The following is an 18,577-nucleotide window of genomic DNA, read 5'->3' as shown; positions in this document are numbered from 1 at the left end:
CCATACTGGATTCCACCCGGACAGCAGACCGACTGAGAAGCCGCATATGAGCGAATGCCCAAGGAACCAATTCCAAAGTGGAAGCCATAGACCCAAGGATCTGCAGATAGTCCCAGACCCTGGGAACCGCACTACTTAGCAATCTGCCAATCTGTCCTTGGATTTTGAGAATCCACTCCTCGGTAAGAAAAACTCTCCCGAGTCTGCTGTCGAAGCGTGCTCCCAGGAATTCCAGAACTAGAGATGGCACCAGCTGGCTCTTGGGAAAATTCACAACCCATCCTAGGGACCATAAGCATTGCAGCACTACTGTCACCGACTGACAACAGAAGTCTCCTGACTTTGCCCGAATGAACCAGTCGTCCAAATACGGGAGAACCAGGATGCCCTCCTGCCGAAGAACTGCTGCTACTATGACCATTACCTTTGTAAAGGTCCTCAGTGCTGTTGCCAACCCAAAAGGCAGGGCACAAAACTGAAAATGATCTCCAAGGATCATGAACCTGAGAAAACTTTGATGGTCCAGACAAAATGGGATGTGGAGGATAGGCCTCGGTCAAATCTAGAGAAGCCAAAACCTCCCCTTTGCGCACTGCAGCAATCACCGATCTCAACGTTTCCATTTGAAAATGAGGTACTTTGAGCGTCAGATTCACCTTCTTTAAATTCAGAATCGGACAAAAAGCACAGTCCATCTTCAGTACCACAAAATAAATGGAATACTTCCTGTTTCCCATTCCTTGACGGGTACTGGTACAATGGCCCCCAACAGATGTAGACAACTGACAGTTTCTCAAACCACCCGCCTTTTCTGCTCGTAAGTGCAAGGGGACCTTATGAACAAATCTTTTAATGACCAAGCAAATTCTAAAGTGTAACTGTGTTCTATCACACTTAGGGCCTACTGATCCAAAGTGATCTTGGCCCACTCCTTGAGAAAAGATGTTAACTGACCTCCGATTCTTGGAAATGAGGGGCAGGCCGGCCTTGCTTCATTGGGAGGGCTTGGAACCCGAGGCTCCCTGACCGGAACCATTTCTGACTGGTCCACAGCCTCAAAAGAACTGATTCCAAGGCTGCTGCCTTCCGGCACTTTCTCTCTGAGCTCCATCCAAAAATGAGACTGCCGGAGACTCTGGTTCAACCAGAAATGAGCCTGTGTCGAAGAGAAGCTTCTGCCATGTCCTCTAGCAGCTTGTGCCCTTTAGTCCCTCCGAGAAGCTTCACAAGCTCCTCCAAGTCCTCACCAAAAAGCAGCTTCCCCTTAAAAGGAAGCAATCCCAGCTGAGACTTAGACCAAACATCTGCAGACAGACCAGTTCTTTAACCACAGAAGCCTTCTAGCGGAGACCACAGACATCATTGAATGAGAGGAAATGCTCATGAGATCATACAAGGCATTCGCCCCGTAGGCCACAACAGCTTCCAGCCTCTCGGCCTATTGAGCATCTTACAGAGATAACGACTTGTTGGACTGCAATTGCTGCACCCAGCGCAACCCGTCCCGGAGCATAAAACTGCTACATATAGCAGCGCGAATGCACAACGCAGACACCTAAAAAATCTTCTTGAGACGCACCTCCAACTGCATATCCTTAATTGCGGCCGAACCCACCACCGGAATCATTGTCTTCTTTGGCACGGCCAAAACTGAAGCATCCATCTTTGGCATCCGCAAAAGATCCAACGTGTCTTCAGGCAAAGGATACAGCTTCTCCATGGCCCTGCCAACCTTCAAGCCTGTATCTGGAGTCTCCCACTTCCGAAGCACTAACTTCTTCACTGACTTGTGGAAAGAAAATGTTTTAGTTGGCCCCCTCACGCCCCACATGACTAGATCCACTCCCTTGTGGTCCGAATCAGCCTGGGGAACTATAATTCCTACTGTATTTTCGCGTATATAACCCGCGGGTTGTATACAAATTTACATTCCGAACTGGTGGTGTGTGGGTTGTACATTGGTGCAGGTTATACATGTACGTACATGTACAGGCATTGAATTGTGAGATGTGAAATTGGTAATAATCTTGTAGTAGTTGTATTTTTCAGGATCTGGTCAACTAAAGGCATGACAACTACTGAAAAAGTCACACCTAATGAATTATGAAATGTTATAACAAAACAGTTTAATAAATTGTATATCGTTTTATTAAACATGTGCGGGGTGTACACGGGTGTGGGGTATACATAAACTTACATACATAGATCCCCATTTTTTGGGGGTTATACATGGGTATGAGTTATCCTTGGGTGCAGGGTATATACACGAAAATACGGTAGTTCATTTAGAAGACATGGTATTAAGGGCTACAATTTCTCCCGGTGAAAAAGATGAGTTACTTTTGGATCATCTCCCTCCACTGAGGGTGCTTGATCCCGTGCTTCATCAGGGTCCATGCCGTCCAAATGAGCATCTACCCCAGACGGATCTACCCCCAGGGGATCATCAACCTCCGAGCTCTCCAAGCTATCATCAGCCTTCCCCTGGGGCAACTGACACGCCAGCACCCTCTGAACTCTGGTCACTCCACCAGATTGAGACGAATATGGCCTCTTGGCCATAGCTGGCTCCTGGAGGTCTAGTGGTTTGGGATGGCGATGTCCAGCCACCCTTTTAGCCAAAAAAGCTTTGTGCAAAAGCAAAACAAAATCTGGGGAAAAATCCCCTGATTCTTCTGGATCCTACTCCAGGAGGTCTTCCTCCTCCCCCCCCAACAGAGGATCCCGGGGGCCCCGGGGATCTGAGGGCCTTTGATCAGCCGGCGACAGAGGCAGGGGCAGGGTAGCATCCCTGCAGACCCTGTCAGTCGCGACAGCAAAGGAAGACAAAATGGCCGCTGTTTCCACCGAAATCGAGAAGACACTATCAGGCTGCTCAGCTCCTCCCCACACTGCCTGTGGAGGATCATTGTCAGAGGCTCGCTGTGCACTCGCCGAGCTGCCTTCCCCTCCAAAGATGCAGCGGGAGCAAGTGCTGGCAAGGGAGCAGTGTGCGCGTATTCCCACAAGCTGCGCACTGTCCACTGCGTTGCATTGCAGCAAAAAACTCGCAAATGTTTGTTTTTGTTTTTTTTTTTACAAACATTCCCCGAGGCTGACTGCCCGATGTCCCCTCAGAGCACCGCGAAAACCTAAACACCTGACTGGCACAAACAGAGAAATAAACAAAAACAGAAAGGCCATTTTTGTTTTATACCTTATACTTGCGGCTGTAGGTTCCGGCTGTTCACCTGAGGGAGGGAGGAGAGGGACCTGGCCCCACCAGTTATTTCCCCTCTCAGCAGGTGAAGGATCTGGACAGACCCAGGAGTTTCCAACCCCTCCCACTCATTCAATCCTCTACCTGAAAGGATGGCCCCACCAGGACCTACTGACCTTCAGGGAGGGCTGAGTAGTAATCCTAAGCCTAACACTACTGCTAAAATCTTTTTTTTTTTTTTTTTTGTATTCTCCTCAGACTGCAGGATTTGCATTACCTTCCATCTGCTGGAGACACAGAAATACTGACAGACTGCAGGTGGCATTCTAGGTTAAGTGACAGTATCAGTAAAACTTTCTCTGTCTCCATCTGCTGGATGGGAGGCCAAACCCAGGAGTCTGGACTGATCTGGGCAGATACAGGGAATTAGCAAAATATCCTCAACATTAGACTAAACTCTACTTGTTTCAATAGTGCCACCAGATGTATGCAACACAGTACAAAGTCTCTGCTCATATTTTGGCTTGTAAGCCATTTGAGGAATTTAGACTAGACTACTATGAGTGTCTCAGTTTGTCACTATTCACAATGAACAGTTCAACTTGATGTTCAGAGTATTGAAAACTGTTGTGACAAAGCCAGACTGAAATAAATGTTTCAATACAAAAAAAAAGAAATGGATTCTTCTCGCTCTCTATACTTGATGGTACTAAAGCTGATTGGCCAGATTGTTCTTTTTAAATCAAAAGCCTATCCGCCACCCCCTAGGACACAAGACAATGATCAGGACTTGCAGTGACGGAGACCCTCAGCTGGAGGAGTGAAGCTCTGATGCACTTCCAGCAATGCAGAGTAGAAAGGTTGCCAACCAGATCAATTTTGACTTTTCCCTTGTGCCTGAACAGAAGGCCAGAATAAAGTTCAAAGCTCCATTTTGTTCTTCATTACATTACATGATAAATACTAATTCAAACCATTTCCCCCTTTCTTTAAAAACGTATGTGATGTACTTCTGGGGTTTTTTTTATTAGTCATTTTAGACATGTAATCACATTTTAAAACCACTGTCAAATGAATCAGAAGTAATTACAATCAATCAGATAACACCTGTGGGTTTTGAATCCTAATTAATAATGGTTCACACTTGTCTGGGTTCTCCTAATAGTCATAGGGAAATCCACAGCAGGCTACTTATGTACACACCTGGGCAGAATTTTGAGCTTAGCCTCCTATCTCATAAAGAAAAATGATGTGGGCTAATTGACATCCTGATACAGTAAGCTGCACAATACTCTTAAGATATGTGACATTAAACAGAATTAATTGAAAGTTCTTGTTCTCACAGGGAATTATGTCTTCTGCTTTGTTAATGTGATTTACTATACTAAAGCAATCATGTAAAAATAATATGCCATGAATCCAAGTTACTGTCATAGGATGTCCTATTCTTGCAAATCAAATAGAAAAGGAGTGTGTCCTTCAATCAGTAAGCAGTTGCACCATTGTTCTGGTATTTCATCTATACCAAAATTTCAAACAGAGAACATGCAAAGCCCCCAGACATGGACCGTGTTTCGCCGGGTAGCTGCGCTGGGAGGGACAAATCAGGTAATCTACAAATAAACTGAGAGGGAGAGGTAAATGACAGAAAAAAACATAGGCTACAAACAGCATAAACAATTAATCAAAGTGAAAAACAGAAGATTACACATAAACAAGCTCACAAAATGAAATTTGGTCAAGCAACATCAAAGACAAAGGGGTTTCTTACAGAATCGAAGCAATTTAAGAGGTTAAAGATTCCAAAACTCATGCCAAGGGAATAGAAAAGGAAGAGGGGAAACAGGGAGGGGAGGGAAGAAAGGGGAAGGGAAAGAAAAAAAGAGGAGGAGAGGGGAAGGGGAGGGGATAAAGAGCTTAGAAAAAAACCTAGGGAAAAAGCAGTTCTTTTTACTTTGATTTCTCTCTGTTTCTTTACCTATTGGCTAGTTGATGGTCATGTGACCCTCATTGATTTCTGATTGGTTGGGGATGCTATCTATCTTTTTGGGATTGGTTCAACTGTATCATATGCTAGTTTTGGAATCTTTCATCTCTTAGCTTGCTTTGATTTTCTAGGCATGGAAAGAAACCCTATGACTTTGATGTTGCTTGACTAAATTCCACTTTGTGAGCCTGATGGTATGTAATCTTTTGTTTTTCAATTTGATTATTTATTATATACGGTTTGTAGCCTCCACTTTTTCTGTCTTTTATCTTTCTCCATCTATTTGGTTGTAGATTACCTGATTTGATCCTCCCAACTCAGCTGCACAGCGAAACATGGTCCATGTCAGGGGACTTTGCGTTTTCTCTCTGTTTGAACTTTTGATATGGATTAAAAACCCAACAATGCTACAACTGCTTACTGCTTCTCACTGATGCTTTTAAGGACAGATAGACATTGTATCAGCGACACACTCCTTTTTTATTTGATTTATCTACCTGAGTAGCTGCCATTTCTCCCCTTTACTACTTGCTGTTCTTGCAAATGACATTGAAGGAATGGCAGGGTAGACAACAGGAAGAATGGACTAGCTCTATCAGAGGGAATTCTATATGTTAAGGAATTCGCATTATACCTTGGTCAGATTTTCAATTTTCAGCATGTCATTGTCAGCATCCCCACGCAGCACACGCTGTCTCTCATTCGCCACGTCCATGTCATCATCTTCAATGGGCTTGTTGGATACAGGGAGCCGCCTTGCAAAAGGGGAGAGAGAAAATGTGTGGTTGGGTAGTGAAACTACTAGTAAAATATAGGTCTTAACTCATAACTTTTACTAGGCTTGTAACCCAACAGGTGAATTTTCTAAGGAGTTACGCCTGTAAATGTAACATTCTATTGTATAAATCTGCAAAAGATGTTTTCCTGTATTAAATGCACATAACGTGGGTAAACCCTATGAACAATTTCAATAGCATATATTGCCACAACTTTAAAAGCCAGTTTTTAAGCATGTAAATGCTTTTGAAAATCAGGCCCATCTATTCCAAGTTCTAGAATCAAGTGGAATGATTTTTTTTAACCTAGACTCTAGTGTGCCTCCATGCATCTCACAAAACCATGCGATCTGGTATAGCAAGCTGTCTTGGAAGAAAGCCCTAGGAGAAGCCAAGGGGGGGGGGGGGGGTTACCCTTTCAGCTTCTAGATCTTTCTCTTGACATGGCAATGCTGATTCTTGCTAAATGTCAAAGTTGTATAAGGAACTAAAACTGTAATAAGTAGTGGTGCTGCATATTAGGCTTGACATTCATTAGTGGAGTTGCATGAGGGCTTAGTGCTTAGGCCTTAGTGTTTTGCTCATTTTGATTGTATTGTAAATTGGAGAAATTACTTACCTGATAATTTTGTTTTCCTTAGTGTAGACAGATGGACTCAGGACCAATGGGTTATGCTCCCCTGCCAGCAGATGGAGATGGAGCAAGCTGACGTCACAGTATTTATACTCCTGCAGTGACCCAGCCCTGCCAGTATTCTCTTCAAAAGGAACAGTGGACAGAATAGCAAAAAATTTAATTAAAAACAGTCAACCATAACTGTACTCAACCAACAAGAAACACTGAACTCACGTAAGAATCTAGGTACCCCAATCTAGGGTACTGGATGAACACTTACCAGTAATTCCTTGGGATCCAAGGAGGATCACTGACACACTCGAGTGGCAGCCGAGTGTGGGAAGCTGAGTCCATCTATCTGCACTAAGGAGAACGAAATTATCAAGTAAGTAGTTACTCCATTTCCTAGACAGATGGACTTAGCACCAGTTGGACGTACTAAAGGTACTCAACAGGGTGGGAGGCTGCCCGCGGTCCAATCAACACTGCCCATACAAAGGCTCCATCCTCCCGGGCCTGCACATCCAGATGATAAAACCTGGAAAACATATGTAAGGAGGACCACGTCACAACTCAGCAAATGTTGACGAGAGACAACAATCTAACTTCCACCCATGAGACTGCCTGAGCCCTAGTGGAATGAGCCTTAACCTGAATAGGCAATGGTTTTTCAGCATCCACATATGGGGCCATGACTACCTCCTTAATGCAGCAAGCTATGGTTGCCCACAAAGCTGGATCGCTCTGCCTACTCCCAGCATGGAGGACAAACAGGTGATCCATCTTCCGGAAGGCTCAGAAACCACCAGATGCCGCATGACAAGTCTCTTGACATCCAAGGCGCGCAGGAGGCGATACTCCTCCATATCCCTGATCTTATCCAGGGATGGCAAGGAGATGGACTGATTCAAATGAAAGTCAGACACCACTTTGGGCAAGAAAGAGGGAACACTACACAGCTTAATGCCCTGGAGTTATCCAAAGGAACGGCTCCCGGCAAGATGAGGCCTTCAAATCACTCCCTTCAAAAAACAGACCACATCAGGATAGGACAACAAGGAATCATCATTCACTGGACCCCTGAAACAGACAAGAGCTGCAACCTGCACCTTCAAGGAATTAAGGGCCAATCCTTTATTCAACCCATCCTGCAAAAAATCCAGAATGAGAGGGATTTTAACTGAATGAGGAAGAACACCATGCTCCTCACATCAGGTCTCAAATACTCTCCAAACCCGCACATAGGCTAAGAAAGTGGAGAACTTCCGAGCACAGAGTAAGGTGGAAATCAACAGGCAGCCCTCTCAAGGGCAAACCATAAGACAGAACTGAGTTGGATCCTCATGAAGAACTGGACCTTGCTGTAACAGATCCTGGCACAGCGGAAGCCAAAGAGGGGTCTCCACAATTCCACATACCACGGATACCAGGGCCAATCCAGTGCTACCAGGAATACTAGCCCCCTGTGGCCTTCGATTTTGTGAACTATCCAGCCCAGAAATGGCCACGGAGTAAAGGTGTAAAGCAATCTGTCTTCTGGCCAGACCTGTACGAGAGCATCTATGCCCAGAGACCATGAATCTCTCCTGTGACTGTAGAATCAAGGAACCTTCGCATTTCGAGAAGTTTCCAGCAGGTCTAGGAACAGAAGGCGCCGGTGATCCACAATCAGCTGAAACGCCTCAGTGGACAAAACCCATTCTCCTAGGTCTAGACTCTCTCGGCTGAGAAAGTCCGCTCTTAAGTTGTCTTTTCCTGCAAAATGAGAGGCTGAGATCTGTAGATGACTTTCTGCCCATTCCATAAGTTGGTCTATTTCCTGCGACACTTGCTAGCTCTTGGTTCCTCCTTGGTGATTGATGTAGGCCACCGTCATCGCCTAGTGGTTAGAGCTATGAACCTGGGAGACCAGGGTTCAAGTCCCACTGTTGCTCCATGTGACCATGGCAAGTCACTTTACCCTCCATTGCCTCACGAACAAACTTAGATTATAAGCCCTCTGGGAATAGGGAAATACCTACAGTACTTGAATGTAATCCACTTTGAAGTGACAAGAAAGAAAGAAAAGCAGAATATAAAAATCCAAATAAATAAATCATGTGGACCACTTGATCCTGCAGTCTGTGGCTGAATTGCAAGCATGCCAACCGGACCACCCAGGCTTCCAGGTAATTGAAGTTCCAGAGGGTCTCCTCGGCATTCCAATGCCCTTGGGCCATCAGCTCCTAACAGTGAACTCCCCAACCCTGGAGATTCGCATTTGTCGTAACAACCAGGTTGGGGAGGACAAGAAAACTCCTTTTCTCAGATGAGCCTCGTGCAACCACCACTGGAGGTGAGAGCAGACTTCCATTGGCAAGTGGAACCGAACCGAATAGCCTTGAGACTGCGGGTTCCAACAAAACAGTAGCGAGTGCAGAAGAGGACGTATATATGCTCTTATCCACAGAACCACTTCCAGGGTTGCCGCCATCAAGCCGAGCATCTGTAGATAGGACCACACCTACGGGCGTATAGTGTTCACCAACTGATGCACCTGAGGCAATTTCTGAATTCAAACTTCCAGCAGGAAAACCTTGTCTTGTCCCATGTCAAACAAACCCCCAGATACTCCAGTAACTGGGATGGCTGAAGACTGCTCTTGGCCAGGTTCAGCAGCCAACTGAGCTCTGCAACAAGGAGATCACATTGTGTATCACCAGGTGGCTCTCTTCCTGAGAGTTAGCTAGAATCAGCTAGTTGTCCGGTGCACCAGGATCCCATCTCTTCTCAAGGCTGCCACTACTGCCACCATAATCTTTGAAAACTTTCTGGGGCAGTGGCTATACCAAAGGCAGCACCCGAAATTGATAATGGCGCCCCAACACTGCAAAACGTAGAAAATGTTGGTGTTCCAAATGGATGGCAATATGAAGGTAGGCCTCGGTCAGAGCCAGGGAGGTCAGAAATTCTCCTGACTGCACTACCATTATCACAGAGCATAAGGTTTCCATAAGAAAATGAGTCAACTTCAAATGACGGTTGACCCTTTTGTGATCCAGGATGGGACGAAAAGAACCCTCCTTCTTGGGCACAACAAAATAAATGGAATATCACCCCATACTTTGAGACGTGGGCAACGAAACCACAGCCCTCAGCCTGAGGAGCCTTTGATGCATAGACTCCACTGCGTGCTTCTTCTGTGGGGAGTGGCAAGGAGACACCATGAACAAGTCTCGAGGAACACTGCAAAATTCCAGCGCATATCCTTGTATCACTTCCAAGACCCATTGATCTGATGTGATCTCGACCCACCTCTGATAAAAGAGAGAGAGGCATCCCCTATCTCTTGTTCCCAAATGTGGGTCAGCAAACCTTCATGAGGAAGCTTGGGAAGTTCCGCCACCCGAGCCTGCTCCTGTTCAGGATCTGATGCCAGGAGTTAGCAATCTGTTATTAATCTGATACCCGATAGGAGGAGCAATCAGATAGTAATTAGCAATCTGTTCGGGATCTGTAGTTATATATGAGAGTTGAGGGTGGATCCTTGGACCAGTGGCAGATGACCACGCCCCAGGGGATGATCCTGAGAGGGACCACCGGTCAGGCTCAAAGTTAGGAGACAAACACACACTAGTTCTTTTATTAGACAGTATACTGAACCACCAGAGATGGCAGTAGTGAGCTGGTAAGCCCGGCAGGGCTGTGGTCCCTCAGATACTGGAACAGTGATCCCTGGAGGATGAGCTGAAGAGAGACTGAGATATAATGAGTAGGCAGGGTATGCAGATGGTAACACTCACACAATGTCCCAATGAAGCCCAGGAGCTGGAAAGTATAGGCCCTCGAGGAGCGAGTACCTGGTTCCAGGGAAAGCTCAGAGAGAACGATGGTAACTCACTGATGTAGCTGATATAGTTGGTAGTGAAGACTTCCAGGCAAAAGAGTATACGAAGTAAGTCTGGGATCAGGGCCCTCGAGGAGTGAGTACTGGTTCCAGACTGTCATCTGAAAATAAACACAAAGAAGAGAGCGAGGGCCCCGAGGAGCGGGTACCTCTGGTAAGTCCGAGGAGGCAGAGTAGCTTAGGTAGCGAAACCCTTGCTAACTCGATGTGTTAGCAAATTCTGAGACCTTAAATATCCGTCGCGGGTGACGTCATCTTCGGGGGACGCCCCCAAGGTTCGCGCCAATGCCGGTACTTCAATCTGGGCCGTGCAGCGCGCGCGCCCCTAGGCCTCCAGGAAACATGGCGGTTCCAGCGTCGAGCCAGTCCGGGAACGCCCGAGGACAAGTGGCAGGAGAACGCTGTGGCAGCCAATCTTCCCGCGGACAGAGAGGGAGGCGCCAGAGAGGTAAGGAGGGCGGAGAGAGGGTGTCGGGCACCGATGGACACAACAGCTCCTCTCTTGGGCTGTCTGGGACGAAAGGACTGAGACTTACTGAAAGGCCAAGTCCTCTGAAAGGTCAACTCTCTGTAGGGCCGAAACTGCCTGGAACCCCAGAGGAGACCCCTCATACCAAAGGAGCACTGCAATTGCTTCTTATCCTCCAGCAACCGAGGAAGTGGCGATTCGCCCCACTTACTGGCCAGTTTCTTCAACTCACTCCCAAACAAAAGTGAGCCATTAATGGGCATCTCTGAAAGATTAGCTTTGGAGGCTGCGTCAGCTGACTAATTTCATGCCACTAGGGAGCAACAGGAAGCGATCTGTAAAGTCATTGCCACTGCCTCAAAGGCTTGCTTAAGGATAGCCTCAGTCCGCCTATCATGCACATCCTTCAAGGCCGCTCCTCCTTCCACGGGGATAGTTGCAGCTTAGAGATAGTACATACCAGTGCATCCACTTTGGGAAAACGCAAATGCTCTTGCACAGCTGGGTACAGGCCTTCCAATGTCCGACCCCCTTTAAAATTTGCCTCGGGGGTGTCTCATTCAAGATCAATCAATTCCTGAATGGTGTCCATCACAGGGAAAAAACAAGAGGCTTTACGCAAGGAAACCAAAATGGGATTCTTTTTTGGTTTTGACATGGCATCCGCCCTAGGAACACCCAGCATCTTCGAGGTCTGAGAAATCAGGCTTAGCAGTTCATCTCTATGAAAGAACTGTAACATGTTGCAATACTTTCCAGACTTGGAGGGATTTCCCCATCTTCCAGGGAATCAGGATATGCCTCATTTTCAGTGTTATCCAGGTTCCTGTCGGGACTACCCGCAGGGAGCCGAGGCGAGCCCTGTCACTTTAGATTAGGACTGGAAGAGGGGGAGCCACTGTCTGAGGGTCTGACCTGACAGGATTGGGTGAAGCAGAGGACTGTACCTGAAGAAAAGCCTGTAAGCCTTGAAAAGATTCCACCCAAGGAAAGGCAGCTGGGTCCAAACCATGTCCAGAAGGAAGTGGAGCAGGACCCACAGAACTACCCTCTCCAGTGGAGAAGCCAGTCAAGGGAGAACCAAGGTCTGGCATCTCTCCAGCCAAGGCCGTAACCAACCCATCACCAGAATGGGAGGAGCCAGGTTTAGCAAAATCCAGGAAGACAACTCACCCTGAGCATCCAAACAGCACTGACACAGGTTAGAAGACAGGTCAGGCTCAGAAGCCCTAATATGATAGGCAACACAAAGAGAAAGGTGCTTAGGCTTTTTGTTTACCGGCGCCATCACAGTGGTAAACATGTGTCTGAATGGTTCGTGCTCAAAGATTTATGCACACAAAAATTAAGTGCCGGAGAGGTAAGTACGGCAAGGCAAATGTACAACTTGTGCACCTAGCAAAGCATTTCAAACAGTGCAGAACTTGTGCATGCAAAAGGCATGCCCAAATCTGAGCACACTGCGCACATAGACGGCCTGGAGAGGGAAGCAAAACAAGTACAAGAGCACATGAAAACGCCGCCGCGGCCTACCACTCGGTGTGTAAGCACAAAGCCTAACTGCGGGGCCTAGCCCACCTGGGCTGCTCAACCCACTAGGCTGCCCAGTTCCCCAATGCCAATGGAGCAGGAACAAACGTTTGGACTGTGCGCTGAGTATGGAGACTGGAGAAAGTCCTAAAAGCCCCTCTATGTATCTGAAGGTAAAATGTTCACTTTTTTTTTTAATAAACCTTACCTGAGCTCAGTGCTTAATGGCTGAGTACAGAGATGGTCTCCGGCTGTCGGGGGAGAAGGCATCTGCTGTCACTGCCACACTTGGCCTCCTGCACCCACTGCCTTTTAGCTGAATAAGCAGCTATTTCCATGCCAGGAAATCCAGCTACCGAACCAAGGTACACTTCTGAGAGACCACAGAAATCACCTCAGGAATTCTGAACTGGGGGAAGGACCTTTTGGTATCACCATAGGAGAGCAGGGCTTTCTTGTCCTTAAGTTAAATTTCAAATTTCTCCTTCCAAAAAATTCAAAGCAATCCCATAGAGAGATGCATGTGCACAATCTGCTGGAGACGGAGAATATGGCAGGCTGGGGTCACTGCAGGAGTATATATACTGTGATGTCAGCTTGCTCCATCTCCATCTGCTGGCAGGGGAGCATAAACCCACTGGTCCTGAATCTATCCGTCTACATTTATTTTATTTATTTATTTATTTTAGTTTTTTCTATACCGGCATTCGTGAGAGTATCACATCATGCCGGTTTACAATAAACAGGGGAGTGATGTGAGGTATAGTGAACGAAGTAAATAACAGGTGCTGAACCAAAAAACAGTTACAGTTACAATAAAACAGGGATGCGTACAACTTGGAGCAGAGACTTGATAGGAAGATTAACATAATATATAAACCCAACTTTGACGAGGTATATTACATTTGCAAAGATTTGACGAGGTACATTTACAAAGATTTGACGAGGTGCATTAACAGGAGATTATGGTATTTGCTAGGTATTGTCCATTTGAACTTATTGAGGATTTTTTACATGAGGGTAGTGATAGGAAACGCTTGTTTTTTCTTCAGAAAAGCTATTGATCAAATGCAATACTGGGCAGAAAGGAAGTGCATCAGTTGAACTGTGTTAAGAAACTCACAGAACATCTATATTATATTGGACTTTAGACAATACTGATAAGTCTACATAAGCACTAAATTAGTGTCCCATAATTTAAAATAAAATAGTCCTAGTTATGCATCAAATTTTACTGGAAGTCATGGATTTTGCCTGCTTATAGGATACTTACTCTCCAGACTAATTATGTCCAGTGATACTTATTCCTGGTTTTCACATGCCCCTTACAGTATCTCTTGTAATAAGAATGTTATTTCTATACAATAACAAGTATCTCTCTTGCTACTGGGGAGAGCGAGAAGCAGAAAACTAGTGGAGGAGATTAACTGGTTGCACTAGGCAGGGAATGGCCTTATGCATTCATCAAATTCTTTCATCTACTCATCAGATCACTGTTCTCTCAATTGTCTTGATTGAGACTTTCAAATAGAAACAGTGAAACAAAACTACAAAGCTAAAATGGAAAGAAAAACATAAGCAGTTTACCATAATATAGCCATATGCAGAAATAAAATAATATCCACATGTAGTAAGCATAAACTGGCAATGATATAGCCATTTCCTCGTACAATTAAATTATTGTTTAATTTCTGCTTGTAGGTTTCTGCAGCTGAAAGTGAATTACTACCCAGTACCAGATCCTACAGTATCAATCCCTTGTCAGCCACTCACTGTGGTTTCCTCAAGAAGTTGTACTGGCACATGATGGTGATGAAGAAACCAACAAAGCCTTCAATCGTCATGGCAACCAGACCCCGTGTTACGATGTCCCACTCAAAGGGAGATTTTATTTTATCAAACTGACCTGGAAGGAGCAAACAGAAGAAGAACATTTAAGAACAATGTTTTCTTTAGACAGACTCCAAGATCTCCCTTCTCATTTTGGAGGTCGGGGTTGGGGAAAGGAGGGTGGTCAACTTTAAAAAGTAATTTTGAAGGTATTTTGTATGGTGAGAAAGAGCTGTGTTGAATTCAGATATGTTGTCCTGGGGCAAAAATCTGAATAATTGGGGATAAAAGAGGTGCAACCAAAGTTACTACTTACAGAATTCCAAAAATACTAGATTATGAAACAATTCATTTTGATTACTATTGTTAAGGTATTTTCTTTAAGAGGCACCTCTCTTTCTCTGAGTTGGGTGAGAAGGGGGAAATGTCTGAATTCAACCCTGAGAAAAAAAAGTGTGAAGCCCTATTGAAATGCATTTGAGTGGATATACACTTTTCAAAGACAGGATATGCAAAATACATTAGAGTCACTATTCAGATGGTTTGTCCAGCTAAGTTCAGGACTCAGCCAAACTGTGGGTTTTAAATTTCCTGTTGCTCTGATCGGCTCCAATTTATCCAGATAACATTTTAGCCAGATAAGTTGAAGGTGTTTTGGGGCACAGTTAAGTTGGCTGGATTACTTATCTAGCTGACTCCAATACTCAGAGTAAGCTAGATAAGTTAACTGGTTAAGTCTGGTTATGCCAGAGAGCAGTCATAAAGCTAGATGAATACACTTATCTGGCTGACTAGGATTTATCTGGCTATAATCAGCAGAGCCCCTCATTAGCAGCTCTCTGCAGAATATTCATGACAATTTATCCTGCTAACTTTAGCTGGATAAATCATCCATCTGTCATGCTGAGAATATTGACCTGTTTAAAAAAAAATTGAAAAATCTTGAAATAGTCTCTCCACCTGAAGGATTGAAAGCCACCCTATAATAGGTGTGACTGCATCTTCAAAAGGACAGAAACAGGATGAAGTCAGCCCAGAAGGTGTCTACTAAAATGGTCAGTGATCATTTCTGAAAAGCACATGGAGACAAATATCTAAACATGTATACCCCCTAGAGGAAAGGCTACAAAGAGGAGATATAATAGAGACATTTAAATATCTCAGAGGCTTCAAGGCACAGGAGATGGGCCTCTTTCAACAAAAAAGAGGCTCTGGAATGAGGAATCGTGGGATGAGGGTGAAAGGGGACAGACTGAAGAGTAATCCATTCTAAAGAAGTATTTCTTTACAGAAAATAGGTAATTTTCAAAGGAGTTAGACAAGTAAATGTAACATTTATTGAAGCAATTTTCAAAAGCCCAATACACGCTTAAAGTGCATTTACACACATAAAACCTATTGACAATTCAACAGTATATATCATAGAAATTTTCAAAAGCTCATTATCGCACATAAAACCCAGTTTTAAGTGCGTAAATCCTTTTGAAAATTACCTTCAAAGAGTAGTGGATGCATGGAACAGCCTATGGAGGTGGTGGAGACAAGGAAAGTATCTGAATTCAAGAAAGAATGGGATAATTAAGCACAGTGGATCTCTGCATGAATGGTAGGGATTGAGAAGCTGAACAGTTATGTGGATGGGCAGACTAGATAGGCCATATGGTAGTTCTTTGCCATCATATTTCTACATTTAACTCCCCAGAATCACCCAATGTTTTCTCCAAAAGCAGCTTGGAGAAGGACACAGGCTTACATCCTCCTAGCTTAGCCTCCAGTGTTGCTCTGGCAATGCTTGTAGCATCAGAGTAAATACTAAATGCTAAGCCAGGAGCAGGGTAAGCTTGTGTCCTCCTCCTGGTGGCCTGGGAGAAGTCCAGAGGAAGCTCCAGTAGGGGTACAGACCCACAGGTCAGTCAGGAGGTGGAATCAGGCAGACATCCATTTTTTTTAATGCAGGGCAGGAGGGGGAAATCAGGGGACTGGACAAGGTTTTTGTCATGTAAGGCAAGAGGGAAGGAGGATTGAGATGGCAGGACTCCCTTTTCATAAATATTTAGGCAGGAAGGATCAGGATCACTGACTGTGGGTATGTATGTTGTGTGTTTGGGGGGAGGGGCAGGGTTACCTGATTTTTAGCACTCAAGGGTAAATTTGCTAAATCTAGCCAATCAAACTTTAACAGGCTAGATTTAGCCACATTTTCAGGTAAACATCTAACCCAGGGACAGGCAATTCCCATCCTCGAAGGCCTCTGAGTAGTCAGGCTTTCTGGATGTCCATACTGAATATGCACGAGACATAATTGCTTACAACTGAGGCACTGTGCATGCGATTATCTCATGCAGGCTCATTAGGGATATTCTGAAAATTTGACCAGTAGTTGACCCACTAGGACTGGAATTGCCCACCCTGACCTAGCCTGTTAGGTTGAGCTGAAAATTCAACCCAAGATAACCAGTTAAAATTAACCGGTTATCTTTGGTACTCTGTTTCTTTTTGAAAATTCACCCCTTAGCCAGTCAGTTTTCAAAGAAGCTAATTTGGGTACCTATCTCCCTAAGGTGGGCACTTAAACCATTTGAAAATTGACTCCATAATAACATTGTAGATACAAAAAAAAAAAAAAATGAACTGGTTCATCTAGTCTGCCCAGTTATTCTTGTCCATACTGCAAGGATATATCTCAGTGGACAACTATAAAATGTGACTACTTGTAAAATGTGGCTTCTTATCCAAGACAGTTTTTGTCAACTTCCTCCATTGTACTCCATCCTCTTAGGTAGCTGAGAATGCAAGATTCCCTTTTTAGTTTACATCTAGCACATTCCAAGGTCATACAATAATCCAAATAGTCACCAACACCAGCAAGGCAGTTACTTGAACATTAAATCTTTTAGGTCCCCTAGGCCTTTCTGGCAAACTCCTCATCATTGCCAACCTGCCACCCTAATCCAGACAACACAAGGAGTGCTTGGTCTGCCAGAAATACCCAACTATTTGAGCACATGTCTTTCCACTAGGACTTCCAGTTTTTATCATACAGACTCAGCTGCTAATTAATTTTGCCATTGCATTTACAGCACAGAGTGCTGTTCAAAATGACAAATGTTTTGAGTGGGATTTTTTGAAAGAGCTACTTAATAGGTCCTCCTGAACTTTAAGATTGGTAACCACACTGCCCTAAATGGTGTCTTTGTGAAGGATGTGGGATAGAACAAGCTGACAAGATCGTGCCACACTTAAGGGGCAGGTCAAGCTAGCACTGGCTTTGCCCCATTGTATGCACAGAGTTGTAGTTTCTCCATCGACAAGTAGGGCTGAAGTAGCTATGACATGGGATGCCATCATCACAGAGTGCCAAATGGACCTGTCTCTCCTAGCTCATAGAGCTTTTGCAATACTGAGCACATGTGGGACTTCCTGTGTGGGCAATGCCTCATGAGCCTGTCAGTCTTTTATCATCCCAGTTACAGCATGGACATGTATCCTTCTCTCTGTTTTTCTTGATTCATTTTTTTTTAAACTCTTTTGGGAATTTTTAAAACATTTTCAACACTCTATTACCTCACTACCCTCAGCACTTTTCAGTGCTATATACAGTGTGTGTGTGTGTATATATATATATATATATATACACATAGATAGATAGATAGGTACAAAATAGAAAGAATATCGGACTCCAAGAAGGCCGCTCTCAGTGGCTTTAAGGATTTATGTGTGTGGTAAAAAGATGTCCATCACCAATGGCCACAAATTCTGACTCAAGCCTGACCATAATGTGCTTAACCACTGTGGCTGGATGTCATTGCGGAGCAAGAGATGCAGAGCATGGAGATATAGTACAAGCTATCCTCCTCCTGGAGTGAAGCCTCTTTTAACTCACTGGGTATTGAATTGAGCACAGCTCCTCCCATCTTGTCAAGGTCAAGTAAAACATAAAAAGTGCTGAATTCAGGAGTGCGCAAGCTCTTCACGGGCCCCGTTAGACTCAGTGCCAACAAAAAAAAAGCTATTCCATTCATTGGATCCAGTGGTGTAGTCAGTGCTGACAAAGCATTACAGAGCTCTGGTACCAGTGGCACCATCGTTGCACACAGCCTCAGTACAGTCAATGCACCAATTACTGTTGCCTTGGGCCCCAGCACCATCAATGGAAACACCCTTAGCCCCATCAGAGCATCAGGGCTGGGAGCCCTCAACGCCCCAAGCCTTGGATCTTGGATCAAAATAGTCAACATGCCAGACCATGGAACACTAATTGACAAAGTTGATGCACTGGACCTC

The 18,577-nt window shown here is 44.8% G+C and overlaps 1 protein-coding gene across 3 annotated transcripts in view; it reads right to left on the bottom strand.

The window, feature by feature from the left end:
* Positions 1-18,577, bottom strand: part of ABCA2 (ATP binding cassette subfamily A member 2) — a 382,666-nt gene that overhangs the window by 35,294 nt on the left and 328,795 nt on the right. For all 3 annotated transcript variants that reach the window (XM_029612786.1, XM_029612783.1, XM_029612787.1), the window contains 2 exons: positions 14,237-14,369; positions 5,821-5,941 (listed from right to left, as the gene is read on the bottom strand). In XM_029612786.1, coding sequence (XP_029468646.1) covers positions 5,821-5,941; positions 14,237-14,369 — 254 coding nt within the window. The remainder of the gene's footprint in view (positions 1-5,820; positions 5,942-14,236; positions 14,370-18,577) is intronic.

This window comes from Rhinatrema bivittatum, chromosome 8 (genome assembly GCF_901001135.1).
Source record: "Rhinatrema bivittatum chromosome 8, aRhiBiv1.1, whole genome shotgun sequence".
Taxonomy (NCBI): domain Eukaryota; kingdom Metazoa; phylum Chordata; class Amphibia; order Gymnophiona; family Rhinatrematidae; genus Rhinatrema; species Rhinatrema bivittatum.
This window is presented reverse-complemented; position numbering and strand designations above follow the sequence as displayed.